The sequence below is a fragment of the Battus philenor genome, unplaced genomic scaffold, assembly GCF_028537555.1.
Source record: "Battus philenor isolate CCGP_79_NKW_IND1 unplaced genomic scaffold, ilBatPhil1.0.hap1 SCAF_26, whole genome shotgun sequence".
Taxonomy (NCBI): Eukaryota; Metazoa; Arthropoda; class Insecta; order Lepidoptera; family Papilionidae; genus Battus; species Battus philenor.
In genome coordinates, this window is record NW_027181689.1 from 8,996,716 (window position 1) to 9,020,173 (window position 23,458).

The 23,458-nt window shown below is 32.1% G+C and overlaps 1 protein-coding gene across 1 annotated transcript in view; it reads right to left on the reverse strand.

Annotated features, from left to right (window-relative positions):
* Positions 1–23,458, reverse strand: part of LOC137925240 (trehalase-like) — a 63,098-nt gene that overhangs the window by 6,343 nt on the left and 33,297 nt on the right. Inside the window, exons 5-14 of the mRNA XM_068768653.1 lie at positions 22,941–23,096; positions 22,566–22,731; positions 21,494–21,646; positions 20,956–21,033; positions 20,148–20,260; positions 19,194–19,360; positions 17,739–17,909; positions 16,655–16,870; positions 16,265–16,373; positions 12,059–12,194 (exon numbers count right to left, since the gene is read on the reverse strand). Of these exons, the coding sequence (XP_068624754.1) occupies positions 12,059–12,194; positions 16,265–16,373; positions 16,655–16,870; positions 17,739–17,909; positions 19,194–19,360; positions 20,148–20,260; positions 20,956–21,033; positions 21,494–21,646; positions 22,566–22,731; positions 22,941–23,096 (1,465 nt within the window). The remainder of the gene's footprint in view (positions 1–12,058; positions 12,195–16,264; positions 16,374–16,654; positions 16,871–17,738; positions 17,910–19,193; positions 19,361–20,147; positions 20,261–20,955; positions 21,034–21,493; positions 21,647–22,565; positions 22,732–22,940; positions 23,097–23,458) is intronic.

Sequence of the window (23,458 nt, forward strand, 5' to 3'; positions counted from 1 at the left end):
AAGATTTATATTAAAAGACCAGTTTAACGGCTTTTCACAAAATCTCAAGTCAATAAAAACGTACACAAAACCGTGTAATGAAAAAATTAATGTGTTGAAACTGATAAAAACTCTTGTTAGTTCTAATATAAACCTTTGTCGTTTGATAGAAGTAGTAATAAATTTTTAATATTTGATTTAAAGAAATACATTTTTTTGGCATCATTTAAAAGTATTAGGGGGACCGGAAAGTAATGTCGCGTTCTTAAGTTAAAATCACACGACTACATTTTTAACAAGTTTTTATTTGTAATCAACGATATATTCACCTTCGTTATCAACAACTTTTGGCGTCTAGTGTACAAAATCAATGCCGGAGCGGTAAAAATCAATCGGTTTTTCTGTAAAATATATCGACAGAAATGACATTACTTCCCGGTCTCCTTAATAAATTATTAAGTATTATTTTCGAATTATCTGAATTCCTATGGTATCTAAATATAAATTTATATATTTGTCACCATGTCATACATCTATTACAAGTCATTAACTGAAGATAATTTGAAAATCGAATATACTTTTTTCTTCTTACGACTGAATTACATATTTCGTTATTAATATAAAACCATTCCGTCGATTTACACAACACCAAAAAGGTTTACAAGGACGGTAAACGTAAAAAAATTCCATTGAAAGCCTGGAATTTTTTTATACTATAGACAAAATTCAGCTTTTATGTTCCAATAATTACAATAAGAAATAATAACTAATAGTTTTTCAAATTAATTTTTAAATACGCCAAATATGTTTCAAACATTGTGTACAACATTTTTGATCATTGAATCAAATATAAAAAAAAAAACTAAAAGAATTTGCTATGAAACAGTAACGTCTTTCGTTGAAAAACTATAACTTACACAGATTATAAATATGTCTTAATATCTATTAGGTATTACGTTTACTATTATTAACAATATGTTTTAATTTAAAATTAATAATATTATTTTGATTGGTGGAACACTATTAAATAAATTTTGATTTAACATATAAATATATAATTAATTAAAAATATAATTAATTAAAAAGCAGCGGTTTTTCATACTTTGCTGTAAAAAATATCGCATTTATTTATCTTGTGACGAAAAAAGTGAACACAATAGCCTATTTATAACGCATACTCGGAATGAATATCCGTAGTCAGGATCGATGTGTCTATGATGAAAGAGAACTATTGTCATTTATTTATTTATTTTGCACACTTTATGCAATAGCGGACTTAAAGCCTTATAACCCAAGAGTTATTCAGAGATAACAAGTAATAGAAGACGTATATATGTAAAATCAAATTGTGTTTGTATAACGCATTTTCTGGTAATTAAAACATGGTATATCCTGTCTAAAAATCAATGGTTTCAGAAATAATAAATGACGTAATAGTAGTAAGAAAAAGCGTATTTAGAGTTCGAATTTAGAGAACATAATAATATTAATAATTATTTACTTTCTGTGCCTAAAGATTTTATACTGCCAGAAGTTTTTAGCCTGCCGTATTCCAATATAGTTTTTATCACTTAATACAGATTATAAGTTTTAAAACTTGCTGACAAATAAGTTGCTCTATACATTCATATCTTTAAAATATTTATACCTACTAATCAACCTGTATATTATGTATATATGAATACTCTACGTATTATATCATTACTAATAAACATATACTTAATTGGTGAATGTGATATATACATAAATTACACATACATATAATACATAATTAATAAAGGTTGTCTGGTAGAGATCGTATCGAGCGATAAGACCGCCTCTTGTACCATATGAATTGTTTCTTTTTTAATTTATTGTCTTTAATGTACAAAAACGTGTTAATAAATAAATAATGTACAGAGTGTAGTCGTGTCGATTCTTCTGATAGTTCTTGAACGTTGTTTATCTATCATCTAGTTATTGAAAATGTTTTTCGCAGGTTCCAGACCAGATAAGACCATAAAAGGCCGGAATTAGCATTGACGTCACTACAATATGTTATCAACTGTGTTGTCATATTATCGCTAAATAAATCATCACACCCTTTTGCCTTTTATTTGCCAACGCCCAGTTCTTGTTTGCGTGTTATATCATCTCAAAATTTCAAAAGTAAATCTGGAAAAATTACGTTACGTAAGTACATGATTTCTCTGTGCTATATATATATATATATATATATATATATATATATATATATATATATATATATATATATATATAGCATTATGGATGAATTTAGAGACATAACATTCCTTTTGCAAAGTTAAAAGACTCCCGCAAGGGGAATTGAAAGAGCCTTCGCTTAGTTTTCGGAACGAGCAGGAGGTAACACATAATCTACACTTAAATCGCAAAGGTACGAGTCAAAAAATAGAATCTCATGAATGATTACAGATAGGGCAAGAATAACACAAGGTTTTGCAATAAAAAGCCTCTTATAGTATCATTTGGTGTACTAGCGCTACGGCCTTTAAACAACAAAACAATAAACGGTTAATAAAAAAAAATATTTCCAAACTATAGCTATTATAAATATATAATATAACTAGACTATATTGGAAACGTAAAAAATTATAAAGAAAGGATTTAATGAAATTACACCTACAAATAATAACAACGTCCGAAGTAGTTTATTGTGTTCTAATGAAAAAATTTACGTGGACCTCTAAGGTACTGAAAAAAATTAAATGAATCGATCACAAGAAAATTATAAAGTAGTGTTTCTATTGGAATGCGACAAACCAATAACTTCTGACAGTACAAGACGTGTCACGACAGCTAGTTGATAATAAATTTTACATGAAATTGTAGGTTTTAGTTCGATTCGTAAGTCACATTTCATGGTATCATATGACATTGTTGTTGATAAACCTTTAAGAAAAACATCGATATATCTTAAGGATATACATTTACAAATCTCTGTACAAAAACGACAGTACTTTGTTTGTTTGTAAAAAAAACACGCTCCAGCGACAGACTTCAACGCACGTAAAAATTCTTTGCCTCCATATCAAGTGTTAAGACGATACTAAATTATTAGTGGGTCAATTTAAAAGACAATACTAAATAAAATAAATTTTTTTTTTGAAAATACATCTGTCTGTCGGTATCGAATTTGCAATGCTGCCGTCTAGGATGTACGACAACCGCATTACAATCGCAACTTTAACTTTTCGGTTCTAAATTTTAACATTAATTTCATCCAACAATTTAACAAAACTAAACAAAAGGTCCATTCTAAAACTCGACAAAAGTTTCACCCTAAATTATAACATAAAAGCGACTTCTATAAAGTATATAAAATACTATAAGATAATACTAATGAATTATTTCGTAACCCTTTGTCTAAATTAACGTAATATTTTAAAAATGTTTTGTAACATTCAAACAAGCGATAAAACGACTATTTACTATGGCGTGAACATTCAACAGAATCACAATAGAATGTATTTGTATAAAACTGTATGAGAACGGAAAGATAAAAGCACAGAACAAAGCAAGTGAACAAGGTTGCACTACGGACTTATCACGTGCTATTTTAAGCCCTATTATCATTTAAATACGTATAACAATCGCTCGAGGTGACATGCATGTACATTTATTTTTGGGTATGGCCCAAGACAAAAGTGGTAACGATTACATTAAATAATATTTTTCATATAAATTTTAAATATCATTGCCGGAATAACGTAAATGTAAAAACAAATTAAATATTATTTATTAACCACACAAAACAAATATAAAAAGTCGTAAGTAATGAAGAAGACAATGTGCTATTGGATAGCGTTTATACGAGCAAACAAAATAATTATTATATCAGATAAGTCGTTAGTGACTAAAAATCGAACCGAAGAAGCCATTATAAGTATAAACAGTAACGAGACAGTAATTTGTTCTAAAAATCTGAGGTGAAAACGGACAGCATAGTTAATTAATTCTAGACACAAATTGCTTACGATTCCATATCTGGTATCATAATTTACATTGAAACTTGTCCAACGATCACAATTGTAAAAAGAAATAATTATCTGCGTATATTTGAATGAAGATGGTCACTGTTTCCAGCCTTTACGATTTTATCGTTCCAAATTCGGGCGGATTCCGTAGCTAATTAGTTTAGTAATAGCCTTTTTCAGACGCCTCAACGTAACTTGTTGTCCTATGCAATAAAAAACAGAGATATATCTACTAGGTTGTCATAGACTTGAAGAGAACGTTCTTGATTCACGTGTTGCATATACATACAATACATAAAGTTTGTCTGTAACCATTACGAGACGATATCAGTAAATGAAGCCGTCGACGGTTTTGTTCCCATAATTCATTAAAATGAAATCGCTTCCCGCTTATAACTTGGACTACAAATTAACTGCAATGACAAGACAATGCAGGGATGTCCGCTTCAGCCTACAATGACCTTGTCCTAACCCGTAATTACACATCAGCGTGCAGTAGACTGTATCAGGAATGAGGTGTCAAGTTATAATTGACTAAAACGTAATGAAAAAAACTAGTAAATACATTTCAAAGAGTATTTATATAAATTTATTTATTTACTTGTTTTATACTCTGCGGACTTAATACTGTATAAGTATTCTCTACCAATCAACCCAAGGGAAAACATAGTAAATAAAAGAAGCGTCTAGCTTGTTTGCATATATTTTATATATCGTACGAAAGATTGTCCTTTGTCATTGTCCTTTTATAAACGATTCAAAAGTCCTATAGTTATATCAATATGACATGTACCTAGCTATAAAAGAAGCGAAACAAGAAGCAAAATAAGCCATTTATAATAACTCAACACAGAACGCGAAATAACGGATTGCCAGTTTTGGTTGCAGGATAAGATAAACGAAAGTAACATCCTCGTCAAGTAAATTTTGACAGAAATAAGAATCAGTTTGACTCCCTATATATCCTTTATCTTAAATCTGTGAGGATTCCTAAAACGCCTTGATCTGAGAAGAACCCACAAACTCAAGAGGAATTTTTTTTTAAATTTGTAGTCACTTTTACAATATCCATATAGTAACAGGGAAATTACTCCTAATTAATATCCTTATTCTCACCATAAAAAAATCCTACACATTATAATAAAACATTTTTCCAATTTTTTGTTTAATAAACTTCTTAAATTTATTACATTATAATTTACAGACACTACACGGCTATTTTCAGAATTTATATTTGTGGAACTTAAAGAACCGACCATTCTTTAAAGTCTGTCTACTAACAGAGATACTAAAAGCATAATGGCATCTTATAATAAGCAATTATAACCGTTCCCGAGAATTGAATCACGTACTTATTCAATTAAGCGTAAGAATGCTTTCAAATAACCGTCAGAGATGCAGTTCTGACGTCATTCTGCATGTGCAAGGCATCTAGTATCCAATAATAGGTTTCCTGTAATAAATCTAGCTCAAAGGCCCAAGCACGAGGAAGGTTGAGGCGTTCTCGTTCAATGTCAACAATCGCAATATCAAACGCCATTTCTACTGTCGTATGGCGGCCATTTTGAATTCGCGCTAAAACGATTTGCGTTTATCAGTTATAAATAGACTTGACATTCTTAATCCTGCATATTTAATATTTTTTTACAAATCTTATTATTCCTGCTTTGCATAAAATGAATGTATATATTAATAATATACAGAAATATAAAATAATACTTTAGCTCTGAGATATAGCAAATCGCATTGTATGATCATTTCGTTCACTTGCGTTCCATCAAGACTACCTTTCCTTGACTTAGACACGGGAAGATGCACTGTTAAATTTTATCTCTTACCGCAACGACCATCTACGTCTTAGAAAGATGTGATAATTTGAATAGAGTCAGTGAAGACGAAGCGAGTCGGACGAAAGTAAGTCAAACACTGAAGTTGTAACGCAACGAGCGAACCTTAGAATCAAGATTCTCTTCGTGAGCTTCAGTTAAACTAATCGGACCCTATCACTGTGCCCTCAAATCAGGTTTTTCCAGATAAAACCAGGGCTGCCCCCAAAGGTTCATTGGTAACAATGCTTTGGTGAACTCTATGATTCAGAGCTTAAAGCATGGGCGAAAAGTTGTCAATTTATCGGAATTATATAGACTGCATTTCGGAGAGCATGCGTCGGAGTTACATGAATCAATTCCCTCATCACCTTTCTTCTATCGGACAACAAGACGCACGAATTCACGACATTTAATCTACTTTTATATTACTAACAGCAAAGGTATGGAACAATCTATCGGCGTTGTTGTTTCTAGCTAACTATGATTTTGGATTCTTCAAGGTAAGAGTGAAAAGGTTTCTTCTAAGCTAGCTTGTAGTATAGTACACCTCGCCATTGCTTAACATCAGGCGATACAAAGGTCGATAAAAAAATCGAACCTTAAGGCTGTGACAATATATCTAACGGAAGTTTCAATCTAGTCATTATAGATTCGTAATTTGTAAGCAATTACTGGCAGTCACGTAATACATTGTTATTATGCAATTACAATTAATCTTAATTTTGTAACCAAGGGAATGGCTTCTGTTAAATCGAGATGCAATTTAGTATGTCCTAAAACGGCCTTGTATGAAAAATATTACTCGACATATTTCAAGAAATTATTATCAATTGGTCAATAAGTTATATTTATTGAAATACTTTTTATAAGTTGGTTGTTTACAAGACTTCGGACCTTAGGAGATATTAACAGAGCTTTGACTGGGACTTAAAACACTTGAGGTTCACTATGAAGCCGAATTACATAACAAATTCAATAAAAACAATAAATTTTTAAATCCAAGCTTTTGGTAAGATAAAACTACCGTCACAAGAGAATAATTTTATTGGCTTTATTTACACATTAAAACTTTTAATAAACAATAAAGTCTTTACTGTTTTTAACGTCTATACTAAGTTTTTTATCTACTTCTTTTAGTGTTGTACACAGATCACCATTTCAAAATTTTATTACTACGTAATTTGCTTTATTTAGTGTTGAAAGTTTTGTTAAACATTTAAGATTAATTCTGTTGTTATAAAAATAAAGAACGTTATTATTTCGTAGTTTAGATAGATAAGCGCGGAATAATTCTGCCTATATTTATAACCATTCTTAGGATTTCTGTACAAAATCGAATCGTCAACAAGGAGCTCCGTAGAACAAAAGTAACATGACAAAGCAAAATATATTGACGTCTTCGTTAAGATCGTCAGAATATTGAATACAAGCCAAGTTCTTTTGATAATCTGTGGGGTAGACCTATGTCCATCAGTGGACTTCGATGATGATTGTTACTGCTTATAAACAGCGAAGAAATACATTAAAATGTTCTTTTATCACATCTCTCTCAAAGAACAAACTTCTCTTATCCTGAAAATTGTGTTATAAATTGCGTTTAACTTAGTTACAATCTTTTTCCAGAAAATAAATATTTATTGTCACATATATCTGTATAATACTGTGATCAAAAAAATAAAGTGAATTAATTTTAAAAAATGTATATTATTTATTATTATTCTTCACAATTCATCCCTTTCAAAGTAATCCTCGTCTGATAAAACGCAGTTTTAACGCTTCTTCCAGTCCTCGAAACGGTCGGAATAGTGTTTTTAGCGTTATAGCCTTTAAGACGTTCGTTTCGGTTTTTATCTACTCAATATTTGGCCTATTCAGTCTGAATAGCCAGAAGACGCACGGAGCTAAATCAGGCGAATACCAGTTGCGGGACTATATAAGTCGAGTTTTTGACGCTTCTTTTTCACAAAATTGAGTGATTTTGGCTCCAATCGAGACGGGACGCATTTGAGACACTAAACATCCTTCAAAATTGGTCCGCTGATCCTAATGATATTCCAACTTTTCACAAACAGACGCTTAGAAAATGCTATAGACAGTTCTACGAAAGCAGGAAAATATATCTACCTGCTTTCGTATATCTACGTGCTTTTCGACTAAATCTCGGAAATTTTAAATGATAATTTTAACTTACATTTTGATAATTGAAGTACATAAATAGATTTTAAACTATATACTCTTCTCTATATCTGGAACAATAAGGTTACAAGACGCAATAGGTATTCAGGGAGCCTATTGTTATTATCTTTTTAGTATTTTTACTTTCATCATCTCACTGTCATCTCACTGACGCTCGATGGTGAACTAGGAGTGTCTCCCGCCGGGGTGACCCCTTTCAAAGCTATAACCACTCAACAAATCCGCTTATAGTCCTGGGACTGATCGCAGATGAAATAAGGAACACAAAAAAAAACCTCACTGTAATAAAATAACTGTACCTCTAAGAAATTATCATGACGCATAACAAGGAACCGTAAATAAAAATAGCTAGCGGATATTACGATATACCTTGTAACGTATTAATGACCTCCTCGCGTGTCTCGAGTCACGGGAACTGGATTTATCTCGACCAAGTCGAGTTAACACGGATGGTAATAGATAGTGCTTCAACAATTCACATTACGTTCTCTGATACGTCACGTAGACTTATAAATGGTAATAGAAGGTTCTACACTTCGTTGTTTAAGTAATTAACTAAATGTAAACAATTCTCATGTCAAATTTGATACATTAAAGGGTTTTTTACATTTTCAAACCAGATTATAATACTTAGGATATAGCTTTATTATTCGTGAGAGGTATGGTGTCTCTTATTGGATCATATTTATAATACTTATTTAAATAACTTTAAAAATGTTTCCTTCTTTTTTAGTTCGAACAGGACCAGACGGTACAAGGCTGAGATAACTAATTTTTAAATAAATTGGCGCTGGCTTCAACAACATTACGAAAGGCATAAACTCGATAAAAAATCTTACGAAATTCGTGAAAACGAAGACGTATGTGTAAGTGAAAACAATTCGTAGTTCGCCATTGCGTCTGTTTAGTCGACGAAATATAAAAAACAGTCGCTGATATGAATTCTCCGCTATACTGTAGTGCTGTTTAATTTTGTCACGTATCATTCTATTTTCAGAAAAGGTTTGTGATACCTGACAATTTAGATTATTTATCTATACAAATAAATAAAAATATAGTGTCTGTTTGTAACATCAAGAAACTGCTTTTTACTACATGCATACGTATAAATACATATTTATACGGTATTTATACCGAAATTACTTTTTTTATTTTTTGTCTGTCTGTTTATTCAGGCTAGTCTTTGAAATGGCTGAACCGATTTTGATGTTTGACATTACAAACTTGTAAAGTATGAATTTTATTATCAAAATGTTAACAAATCTTTCATTGGTCGTATTGTACGGATATACATTAAAGACCACAAAATATCTGAAATCTTTTTTTCTGGATTTAATATTAAAAGTATATTATTAAATAAATCTTCGATGAGTAACTTTGTATGTTTAGTAAGATTGTTAAATTTGATTTAAATATAGCAACTGTTGAGTTTCTCCTAGAATAATTAATAAATAATTTAAAACTGCGTTTTAATGCCTACTTAAATAAAGATATTTATAATTTCAATCTTGTTTATATATAGTTAAGTAACCTATGAAGTGTGGTTTTATTTGACATACGTTCATCAAATATTTTATTTACGAGTACGTACCAACGCTATTTTAAAATAATCATATTATATATAATTATGGTTTTAGAATCATTTTTGTACAATTATTTATTCTAATAAAATCATACATGTTAAAAAAATATTCATTTACTTTACAATAAATGTTATTTTATATTATATTTATTTAAAACTATAGATAAAGAATTGCATATGAATAATAATGTTTGCCTTAATTTCTACATTAACTAAATAATACTGTAATGCCGAAAATAGATGAGGAAAGTACTTATGTAAAAATATATTTATTGGATACAAGTTAACAAAAAGGTGAAGATTGTTACGAGATATAGTTTTATTACATAGTATATTTAAATTAAAATGAATAATACAAGATGATTAGTTGTACTACTGCTAAATATTGATAAAGGAGTTAATTTATTTCAAAGCTCAAGACAAGATATTTTATATTAAAAGTTTTTTATTGTTTTAAATTAGGAATCAGTTTAAACCGAATGTGAAATCAAATTATAAATACAGTACCCTGCGATAAATAATAGTGTGGGACAGAGATAGTGCTCTACGAAGCCGAAATTAGCCGATTGTCTCTTTCCAAAAGTTGATGTGCAATATTTATCGCCCGGTACAATATTTTGAATGTAATCAGTTTAGTATAGCCAGTTATTAAGTTGCTACGAGTGTATCTTTTAAATGAATTTATTTAAAAAAATATAACTCCTTTTTCAATAACACTATATACAATTAAAAATATGTAAGCCTGAAAAACAACGAAAGTTTATATATGGCACACTCACACAGTAAATTGGTTTAATTGTTTTAAAAATATTCCTATATATAATCGGTAAAAACTGGGCATGTGCAAAGAAGACAACTTATTTTAAAATTCTTATTCTTTTATAAATCATTAGTTTTCATTGTTCTAATGCACAATTCTTTAATTAATGTATAAAATGGCTTCCTTGTGTCGAAAATTACAGTTTTTTTTCTTCTTCTCCACTTATATACACACTCATATATTTAGATAACATATATATTTATTTGCACAGGTATGTCACTGCTAATGTAACTCCATTCGCAAGTTCTGCCGGTTCGAGATAACAGGACGCAGAGGGCGCCTAGCATGACTTATTTTAAGGTAGCGAAGCTCGAAGGCTCCCAGAGCAGCCTCGGCTGGGCCGCTAAAAACAACTATTTCACCAGATTAAGAGGTTGCCGAGTTCTAAGATCGTTTCGACTGACGCCTCATAGAGCGACTCCCGTCAAGGGCCCCATAGGGGGAATTTTAGTCACTCTCTACTCTCACTACTTGGTCGGTTGCTATTATCTAGCTAATATTACTATCACTACGAAAAGACATACATCTTTTCGTAGAGGAAGAATCTCTAGCAAAATTTCTGTCTAGTATTATCGGGTATATGATATATACACTGTTATTACGAAGGGCGCCGATAGATGGCGTTAGTAGTAGATCCTCGCGATATCGTTTCACGTTTTGATAATCTGTTGTATAATTAACATATTTTTTTGCAATTTTGTTGGTTCTATATGTAGAGAAACTTCAGTCCTTAATATTACTTCTTTTATTAATTATTACATAGCTTTATTATAGGCCTGCCTGAAAGATCGCGAGTCGAAATAAATTAAACAAAACAGTGTGAGAGTGCCATAAATTGCCGAGAAAATACAGTTAACATATAAATAGCGTTACAAACTTAAAAGTAAAAATAGGATAAAAAAAATCGGAATGATCTTACTTTTAATGTGCCTCGTATGCCCGTACTATGTCACACCAAAAATTAAAAATCTGTAACAAAATGAAACGTGACGATGAATTGATGAGAAATTGCAGCAAGAAAATATATAAAATAAAAATGGCTAAAATAACATAAAAACCGATAATCTAATGATATATCTATATCAGATCGAGAAATTGATGAAACGAAAATAAAAAAATTTAAATGCATAGTTTACTCACTTTTTTTCCATTTTCAATCTAATATAGTCGTCATCACTTCCGTTAAAAAAAAAACAGAAGAATTTAATTCGATAGAAACCACAATCCGTCCGCGTTAAGAACGCAGACAATCATCATTGTCCGTTGACCTAGCCTAATGTCTAATGGAACGATTTGATAGAATATGGAACCTGGCTCGGCCAGCAGACAATTTTGATTCATTGCATTCATAACGCGATTGGACTGTAACATACAATTGTCCATTTCGACTCTTCCCCATACGATAGTATAATTTGGTGAATTTTATATAATATACAAAATAATTGTTTTATTTTGTTGCAAAAATAAAGTGCTTGTTGTCTTTCAAAGACCCCCCCCCCCCCCTCCATTTGGTGAACCGTCGATAGTGTAAGACAAGACATAGTGGTGGTCTTTGAGGGTGGCTGGCTTGTGTTTGCAGTGGATATTTATCAGGTGATATAATTATGAATATTAAATGTAAATAAAGAAATGTATGTCGACTGTCAACTCACCTCACCCTAAGGCTCCTGCGGCGACAGACGCCATGACAACTAGCAGGGCGGTAGCAACGCCACTGGCGCCAAGCTGGGCTCCGTACACCGTACCAGAGTCCACTGCACCCGAACCGAACGCCTCCGCTGCCGACAACGTCTCTGTCAAACAGTCAGCGCCGTGAACGCGCGCACGCGACACCGGACGCGGCGAGACTGACGCTTGGACTTTATACACTTTTTTTTTACCATCTAATGTATTTTTTGTCGGCCAGTATTATTTTAAATATAACGTTCGAAATATTACGCACCAAATATGATATATTTTTTATCAAATTTAAAATAAGAATCGATTTAGACGTCTTTATTAACCTGTAACAAGATTGTCTAAGACAGGTGTATATTAAATATATATTAATGCTTTATCATTTTTATGTTTTGGTATACAAAGAAGTACTAAAAATAATTACTAAATGGGAAATCTACTTATGTATAGCATATTATGTATACCCACTAAAATAAATATCATACGAGACAAACAAATAATAATGAACATCTTCAAAGACCATAGGAGAGGAAGCTGGTGGATTTTACACCGAAAGACAGACTGGCTCAGTATCAGAGCAGTCACAGATATCGGACTTAAAGTGGCAAGATCTTAATTTAAAAGGGAAGGCCATATTATAAGAAAACAAGAGTTCTGTTGCAAGCACCAATAAAGAACCATGGGACCAAGAAACACCATGGATAAGGTCACAATTGAGTAAGTGGTATGGTACCTTGAGAAAATGGTGAAACTAGGAAAGTGGAGGGAGATGGAGGAGGTCTATACTAAATTTACTGTCAAGGAAGGCTAAAAAGAATGAAGTGACCTTTTTATTATTTTGTAAATTTGTAAACGTCATAATAAAATTATAATTAAAGTATAATTGATAATAATATCATATTTGGTGCCCGATTTTTTTTTAAAATACCAACTGAAAACTCATCAACTTAATTTCAAATATGTTATAGTATACGTAGTCTGGCCATAAATACTGTCATTTTTGTGAAAACGGTATCAAAATATCGGCACAAGAATAAGGTAATTAAACCCCTTAACAACACCATATTTAATAGCCAAGAATTGTCCTTTTAGGAAGACATGGCCCGCCATATGGCTCGGTCCACCCAATCTTGGTTAGAAACGAACGATCCGGTCTTCATCAGAGCTGAAGACTGGCCGTTATTTAGGCCAGATCTTAATTGTCAGTTTCTTTTAGCGCCGTCATAATTTGGAGTCCCGAAAATAACACATTCAATTGGCATCGTAGAATTTATCCATAGAAAAAGTTCATGCTATCACATACAGGTCTCAACGTTTAAAGAACTTTATTGTAGCCAATGAAGACCACACATTTATATTAATATATTAAACTAGCACAGTGTAATAGTAATAAATGTTACCTTCAATAAAAATGTTCTTTTTTTGGTAACAATATTTATGGCAAGACTATGTGTAAAACTTCCCACAATTTAAAGATACCCAATAACCCTCATGCAAAGTACTTTAACCGAAATTACCACAGAGTATATATAAGTTATAAAGCCCATACCGTTAGTCTACGATCGCCCGGCATTAACATGCAGTGGGAAAAGAAGAAAATATTATTACACAGATAAAATTACAGTATATCAACTGACTGAATCAAAATGGCGGCAGTAAATGCGAAATAATAAATAAAAAGCATTAATTTTTGTAATTTCTTACTAATTGTACAAAGAACTACATTTTTCTCGAGCTAGTTTTTTATTACTTCTATTGTTCTGAAACCTCGTTCTCCTCTACCATGGTAAAGCAAAGATTGTTTATGCAAATAATTATGGAGGTAAGTGAGCAATCCGCGTTAAAAATAAATAATACTGCTCCAAGGTTTATCAGCATAAATCAGATCTTTCACTATGTGACTTGCGCCAGCGGTTACTAATTCTGCTTGTCATGTAACCTTCGTACTGCCATTTCAAGTTGCCAATCCGCTGGGCCTGGAATTTATCTAGGAAATCGACTACTGACCTTCCAGTTCGATTTAGTAGATAAATCCCTAGCATAGCCCTCTCCGTAGCTCATTGAGTGACTAAGATCGCAGGCTTTAAGGTATTAATACTCATCTATTTCAAACTAAGCAGCCAATTAAATTACAGTTCGATATTTAAATATCGCATACTAACTTTACGCCATTTTGATTAGCAAGTAACATTATGGTTTTGTAAGAATAAATACAATTGACGTTTTAATTTTCGACCTTAAAACCGTAAATTTAGGTTTAAATTGCTTCCAACTGCATTTATTTTTACGTACACATTTCCACCATCTACATAGAAATAAAAATATATTACATATTAAATAATATACAGTAAAATAGACATATTTAACTTTACATAGTATATGTGCACAATAATTCTGGAATAAATATACAATTAAATTATTATAAAAAGAATAAATACTGAATATACATACATAAAAGTTATACAGATAATTCAAAAGTATAATTATATTTTATTTTTAATACAATATGAACTATGTTTCATTTAATATTACTATAATCTTTTCAAAAACTTTACATCAATAAAAAATATCCGAACATTGTCTTCGATACAACTAAATATTCTGACAATAATTATTTTCAAACATGAAATATATTTCACATATATTGATATACAACATATATAAAGTAAACATTTATGGCACCATATAGTATATGAAAATGCAAGTGACATACCCTCTTTACCGACTGCCGTGATGAACGAATGGGTGAACGAACAAAAAAAGAATTAAATTAATATTTCAAGCGGCAACATAAATTGATTTGGAAATATTTTGGTACATATTTATGGCAATTATTTAACCTTAAAATGTTTTTTTTTTTACTTTAAAACCCTGGAGCCTTCAGACATCACATTAGTGCGTTTGCGTTAAAAATACAGTATTATTATTGTCCGTTGACCTAACCACGCTCCGTTTCAAATTAGCTATTGCATTCGAAAGAACATCTTCTTTTGTTTAATATAAGACTAATTTTCAAACGAGTAGCATTGTAGGTCGACGGACAATGATTTACTGCATTGTTAACGCGAACGGACTTTATCTACGTTGCCGTCAAATCACAACAATACTGATGATAGACCTTCCTAAAATATATATAATGGAGACATTAATATCTATGTTTCAGTTTAGATGAATGTATATTAATAATGTGCAATACATTCATACAATTCATTCTCTCTCTCTCTCTCTCTCTCTCTCTCTATTTTTCGTTCGTTTGACGTAATTATATTACTATAACAAATTGTTAAAAAAACATCACTCTATTTTATTTATGAGACCTTGTTTACGTGGTAAAAAGTATATAACTAATGACTTAAAACTAATAATGAAATGTATGAATTGTTGCAGACCATGAAACCTTATTTCATGCAGGTTAAGGTTGATAATGGTTGTTTAGATTCGATGTGAAAATGAATGATTTTGGTAAATGAAAATTTAACATTATTACGTGTTATCAGTAACATGCGAAAATGTGAATGTTTAAGCTTTATTTTCAGAGTCCAGAGTACTTAAAATTCTAATATAGTTTTTTTCGTGATTTTTAAAATATATAAGTAAAAAATTTTAATTATATTTTGGAAATAGTAAAAAATTATGAGGATAATGTACTATTAAGACATACGAATTAAAAATTAAAACTAACATAATATTTTTTGCTACACTTTAACACGAGCTTCTATAGTACTGACAATATAATTATAATTTCAACTTTTTTATTTGTCGATATAACATATTAATATATATTAATGGTTTTCGAATTGATTAGTAGTCGATTAATTGATAATATGTCATATCTATTTTTAATTAAAAAATAAAAAATTGTCAATGAGTGTGCCTAATAATAAGTATATATTTAAAAAAAATTCGAAGAAAATTAATATCTTATTGATACTGAATAATTTTGGCGGTAGATAGAAAACCGTATTCATGATAAAAAACAGACATAAAAATTAAAAAATAAATTAAATAAAATTTGTTCTAGTCTGACAACGGATGGAGTACTAAACCAAATAGTCTTTATCTAATAAATCTCAATCTAATGGCATAAGTTATTGCTAAGTAATAGTATAAAATCAAAAAAGTGATGACTGTAAATTAAGCCAAATGTAACCTTGAAACAATGACAGTAGAGCACAAAATCGCTTACCTCCATATCTGTTCAACAGCTCCATAACAACACCGTTAGTCCAACCGAAGCCTGTCTGAACCACGTATTCGCCGCCTCCTCCCAAACCGCCAAAGATTGTAGCGTCATACTGTAATATATAGAAAAGGTTATTTTTTTAATTATATCTAACACTGAAGAGACAGTGTAATAAAAGAAAGAAAGAAGGTTTTTATTGTTTTTTTTTTTCATTAGATGCCATATATCTCTACTCTTAAGTGGTAAAAGCCTTATACTATTTTGATAAGTGTTTTTCATTCCTTAATTTCCTAGATTCTATATTATTCAAAATCACTTCTTAAAGAGAAGTAGAAGGATCCACTGCATATTTAAGTGTTCCTGATCTTTAAACATTAGAAGATAACCACTAACCTTTTCTAACATGGCGGTCTTTTGTTTCCACACTTCAAAGTTAGACCGGACCCACTTAGTCGCCATTTCATATGCCAAGCGAGTGGCTTCTGGCATCTTAGTATTGGCAAGTCCCGTCACAACTATATACTGAAGCGGTGGCCAAGCATTAGGATAATCCCATTGTTCGCCTGAGTGTTCAAATGTTGTTGGTATACCGCCTTCATAGATGTCCACCTGTGGGAAGTATTAAAAACTTGGTTATACAAATTAGAAAGATATGTAATGTGCGGGACATTATTATCATCAGTCGTAGATTGTTCACTACTTGTCTCTGCCAGAGATTCTTTATTCAAAAAAATATGGGACACTCATAGTGTACTTGCAATCACTCATTAAAAACAGACTATACCAAAATAACTTTTGCTGAAAATCTCCAATTAATTTTGAATAAACAGAATCAAAAAAAGAAACCACAATACAATAACGAATATTTAAATATCAAGAATCCTTGGCAATGATATTGTTTGATTATTGTGTTTTCATTTAGACTACATTTGACAGAAGGTGTATGTGTTTATATCGGTATTGTTAAACTTTTTTAGAAAATTCTTATCCACAATTAAAACATCTTGCGAAAAAAGGCGAGTCAAAAATAGAATCAATTCCAAAAAAAAAGTTTTTGATCCCTAGACCTGTTAAAAATTGCAATTTTGAATAAATCAATTTTATATTTTAACATCCTCTGGTCCGCCGTTACAACGACTCCCCATCAGGAATAGCGGAGCTGACAGGAATTTATAATGCTAACCATCAAATGAAAAAACCACCTTTAACTATTTTCTATAGGTAAAGCTTAACTGGCAAAGGAAATAAACTAAAGTGAGGTAGCAACAAAATCAAACAGAACTTTATTCTTCATTTACTTTTGAAAGCAAGTGTGCAAACATAGTGTATATTAGACGGAAAGCTATAATTTCAGATAGCGCCGTTAGGTAGCGCTAGTAGTAGATTACTACACGGTATAGTTTGATGCGGGTAGTCATAAAAAAGAGATCGCTCGGATGATTGTGAACTAATCCATTAAAAAAACGTCTCTGAATACCTTGACTTTATCCAAATAATTGATGACCCGTCTCACGAAGTACTCGTTTCGCGCCTTATCATAACTTCCTGTCCAGAGAGGTGCCACGTTGGATGGATAGAAATAGTCTCTCCGACGACCTGACTCAAGGCTGTAGTCTAGCCATACACCCACATCCTCATGCCACAGCACCTGAAAAAAAAATTCTTTTGTGCCAATCCACTTAACTTGCAACATGTAGTTTTTTTACTGCATTATCTAAAGTTTATTACACTAGCCTACAGGCTCTTTCTACGATAAAAAGTCTTGGGATCACAGGGACAGTTTTTTACAAGAATAAATTAATCATTTTCTATTCTTATTACTCATTCACTCTTTTTTTTTTGTCTGCCTCAATATCTCTCACTCGTTTTCATGCATCATCTCTTATCCTTCACCATATCCTTTCCCAGAACTGTTTTTTAACTTTTTTTGCTATATTGTTTATCTGTATGCACAAAGAAATAAAGCTAAGCCTGCATAAGCTATATTTTTTTTCATATGACACCACTATATGTGAGATAGGGACTTTGTTAACAAGGTAAATGTTATTTTTTGTTCTGATCTTTATTTTATTCATATTTTCTTTTGTTCGTTCAGACTTCTTCTTACATCCCTATCCTTCATTCTCAACTTTGCTATCACAGTCTTAGTAACTGGATTACTACGCGTATCCAAAAATTGTTTTTATTTTGTTCTTTTTTATAAACACCTATATTAATTGCAAATTTTATCTCACTTTTTATTTATGAAACACAGTATTGCAGTATTATTTGTCCACCGATTCCAATATCTATCTATGATCTAAAACTGAAACAGCTCTTAGATCAAACAGCTATTTCTCTTTTCAATATCATTGGGCTTCTAAACTACTTACTACTACTTCGAACTACAACTACTAGTAGTACTACTACTATAACTACTTATCCTAGTGTTACTTCACCACACCTAAATAGTTACTTTCGAGAGAGATCTAGTGTAGTATTTGGATGATAGATATCTGATAGAAACATTACCGAAATGCCAATTTGCCGCCCTAAGAATCATTTATCGTGCAGTGATAGCATAGGTCGCGTGTTCGATTATCGGGATGCAGTCTAATGTAATTCACACTTTGTGCATTAATTATATGGGGTTGCCACTGTTTACAAATAAGTTTCAAGAGAATCGCTAGCAGCGTCCTCTGCGTACCATACTGAGATCGTAAAATCGCATGCCAAGTGTGATCATATTATATATGTTATATATGGTATATCCCCCCCCCCATAAATATCTTTGGAGGAGGCCTATACCTTCTAGTAGGCCTCAATGGACTGAAATAATGACAAAGGTTATAAGAAGAATGCCAGAAGAATCCTACAAATTAAATATAACAGATCCAAACGCACCCTGATCTGAAAAATTATAATCTTTAAAATCAGAACTGAAAGGTGATACCTTTTCGATAGCCTCCTTGAACTTGGCGTGCATCTCCCTATAATACTTCTCCTTGTCGGGGTTTCCTAAGCGCTGGTAGAAGTCAGCCATGATCTCAGCGTTCCAGCACATGATCGCGTTCAGGTCCACCGGCACTATTGACCTGGTCTTTAGATTTGTGAGATTACCTGAAATTTTTTAAAAAAAATCTTTAACAATTTATAATTATACATTTTATATACAACGGCACAGAAACGTGGTTTAAACTCATTGGAAAGTTCACAGACGATCAAAACGCCATGAAAGGAGCTATACTGTAACGTTGCAAGTTAACGACCCATAAATCTTAGTTAAAATTTTAACCAAAAAAAAATATAAACACGAGAAACATCTCATAAATCGCAATACAGCAAAAATTGTTTAACCATTGGCGGGGAACGGTACATCTCAAGTGGCGTGGGGTCGTGGAAGCGTGCTATTGGTTCAGCGGATCTTTGTTTTTATAACAAACATTCCAATGCGCCCGCGCACCAGCCACAGCAGTTTACATCAGTGCTCGGGAGAAGGCGGATCCTTCCTTTCCTTTGGCCTCGATCATCAGAGGAGTACCGAGCTGTGAAGCAAAATCAGACCAGGCCTTCTGCCCACTACCCATTTTAATTAAATATTTTTTTTTCTTCTGTTGCCGAGTTGCTGTTTTCTTTCACCTACCTTCTACAGCCTCATAACGACACAGTACTGGGGATTTATTTACGAGATTAAACCAGAAATAAGGAGGTCTCCAGACATTTGAAAGTATCCGATGCAGCAATAGTCGAAGGAAGACACTAGATGTGGCCCCTTTCCACGCAAGGATACGAATTCCCCCAATTAACCGACGTCAAACAATTTGCAACAATGTAGTATTAGATATCACTAACATTTGTAAAGCTGTCACCTTAAAATCAGGCAAAAGCAAATGATTATTTTGTTTACCTTTATTAGTGCCATTCAATATGAACCATCTCGAGGAGAAATCCCATCCGGACTCTGCCGCTGACTTCAGCTCAGCATACAGTTCCTCCTTCTTGTCCAATGTATCGAAGTGTCTGGAATAATTAGAAAAAAACCGTGAACATAGAATGCAAGACAACCAAGCTGGACATTTCATCATCTCGTATTTATCATAACTTCGATGATAGAATCATGAACGCTATTAGCAATGTAGTGTGTTTAATGGCCCCTGTTTTTGGGGGCATCTCATTCCCTCTATTATGTTTCAGGACTTATTATTATTTTGACTGAATTCAATTTAAAAAGTAATAATAATTTTTAATAAATCAATCTTTATTTTTATTTATTTAACATTTGAAAACCTTGCATATATAAAACCAAATTAGCTTTACATTAACCCTTTAATCTTTTACTCCTATGTCTTATCAACTCGTATATGTATTACTCGTTAACAGGAATTACGTTGCTAGAAGCCTTCAACGTAGGTACCGAAGCCTTAATTTTCTGCCAACCAATAAAGCCTAATCCTAATTCAATTAGTGGGTTTGGATATAGTCGAAGCTCTATTATTTGAATATGACGAGTTGATTGGCAGCTTAAGCCGATGTCTTCTTTCAAGGCTTTTGGAGACAGTGACACCATAAAACTACAAGTCATTTAAAAGCATGACTAACTTTCATCTTTATTAATCAAAGAGTTTAACTATCTACAGTTAAACGTTACTAAAATACTAAATCCTTGAACTGGACCATTTGTAACACTAAAAAAAATCAAATTTAAATGAACTCACTTGGCGCAGTCGATGTCTTCCTTATAACTCTCAGGTCTTGGTCCTTTGGATTGATCAACGTACCTCATCATTGTGTATCTGTAATTTAAGAGGTAAAAACATATCATCATAACCATCACCATTGCAGCTGAAGGATGTCCATTCTGATCTTGATTATATGCATCTTTAATTATTTTTTATTCTTTCTTATTAGACATAAATATTCTACTGGAAATATACCAAAAAAATATATAAATATTTATTTATATACTAAACAAATTATTAAAAGCAACCCTGTCTGTTACTGATTCACCTATTACGTCTACCAGCTCGTGGATAACACTAGAGAACCTTTCGTCGTTTACAGCGATTGATTGGATGAGCGATGTTTCTTGTAAACTGTCACTTTAAAAGAGCAATTCTTGGAGCAAAGTCAGTGATATTGGTTATTCTATCTCCTCACCAATCTGACACTATACTCGTAATAAAAACTCTGTTATTTCTCGAACATATTTATAGATAAATAAGTGTGGATATTGTACGGCTTCACAAAACTTACTTTTCCCCATCTTGTTCCACTTCGATAGTGTGATTGTTGATCCAGAAGTCAAACTCCCTGTCCAAGGTGTGAATGTGTTGCTTGAGGAACCCTAAATCGTAGGAGTCTTCCATTATCAACTGAACCATGGGGATCAGGAGAGGCGGTTGAGATCTGAAAATTAAAAAATATTATATACTAGCTGAACATAGCAAATGCTCTACCAGGTATATATCTGGAGTATATATAATAGCATAAGGTTGTGTTCACAAACTTTAAGGAAGTATACTTGTTTATATGTATGTGTGTATAGTAATGTATGAATTTGTATGTATGTACACCCTTAACTGCTCTCTCCTTCATGTCTCTCGTATCCATCAAAAGGTTGTCTGGTAGAGATCGCCACTAGCGATAAGACCACACTATTGTACCTCCATATAAACTGTCTCTTTTTGATTTTTTTTTTTAGTTATTATCTATAGTGTACCAAAAAGAGTAAATAAATAAGGAGATTATTATAGGTGTAAAAACTTTAAAAGGGATATCTGGGAGGTATCTTATATATCGGGTAGGTATCTTTAAAAGGGATATCAGAGCTTCACATACACTCAGACTCGGGAAGATTTTTAACTTTCAGAAAGAGAAATTTCGGTATTACCAGTACATTTTTATTTCTTGTAATTAACATGTGTCTATCACTATTTTCATTACAAAGTTTTAAACTCTGATGCATAAATATGGTATTAAATATTTATAAAGAAGAATATTGAATTTTTTATTATTTATAAACTTCTTTCAAGGAACATATAGCTTTTAAATTATAAATGTCCTGTATTTTTTATAAATTAATATAGAATTATTTTTACTGCGGCACTGCCCGCACTATGAAAGTAGTTTAGATATACGAAACGAGCAGTATTGTATGTTCACTTTTTACTTGCAAAGGCATTGAGAGATATACAATTTTAGATTTTATAATTGAGTATTCGTAACTAAGTGGCTCGGATAAAGCTGGTTATTTAAATTTAGGCATTCCAAATTCAAACTAAAAACTCTCGCTGCATATCTAACAGTGGATTGTGAGTATACCCACCTCATGACGTAATAAATTCTTCCACCATTAGGTATGAAGCCGATTCTATCGACGATATCCAGAAAGTTGGAGACCATGCCCCTAGCTGTGACCCGCATTTCTGACAGCAGGAGCCCCTTGATGATCCAGTACGAGTCCCAATAGTAGAACTCGCGGAAACGACCACCTGAAAAAGATATATTATTGATCTCTTTTTCTCTTTATCTTTGTCTACCTCTTATATTAAATATCATAATATTTTCAGTGTATTAAAATTTAATTTTTAATATTAATTCTATAAATCACTTTTATAATACAACTGCTTTTAGTATACAATTTTTTAACTTACTATAGTTTAGTAGTATAATATATGTAATATCCTGAAATAAAACTCACCAGGGACAATAACAGGGTTGTCAACATAAATAATCGAATAAAGATCCTGATTCTTCTTCACCTCATCCTTCATCTTCCTGCCTAGCTCCAGCCATAGCTTGTTCAAGTCTGACGCCCACTGGTGAAGAAGTGGATCCTTTATCCTTTGCAGGAACGCTGTGGAATTTATGTTACACTATTAAAAACACTTGAAATTAATTTTCAAAATATGCATCAAAATAGTGCTATGCAATAGTGGCATGTATATTTAACACAATATAAAACCGCTTTCAACCCAAAACTGCTCATAAAAAAATTCCGGTTATGAAATGGATAGATCATTAAGTCAACCAGTATTTATAGTGCTACCGAAACCGCTATACCACGCCTTAGGCATGCGCGCGGCGAGACGGTTGGAGTATCAGTCACACCTTTCCGTCAATCCGTCATCAACGCTAATAGCCTTTTTTCCACGGTACATCAGTTTCGGCAGGCCTATTGTACATATTGAATAGTTTAATTTATTATAAAGGAATAAT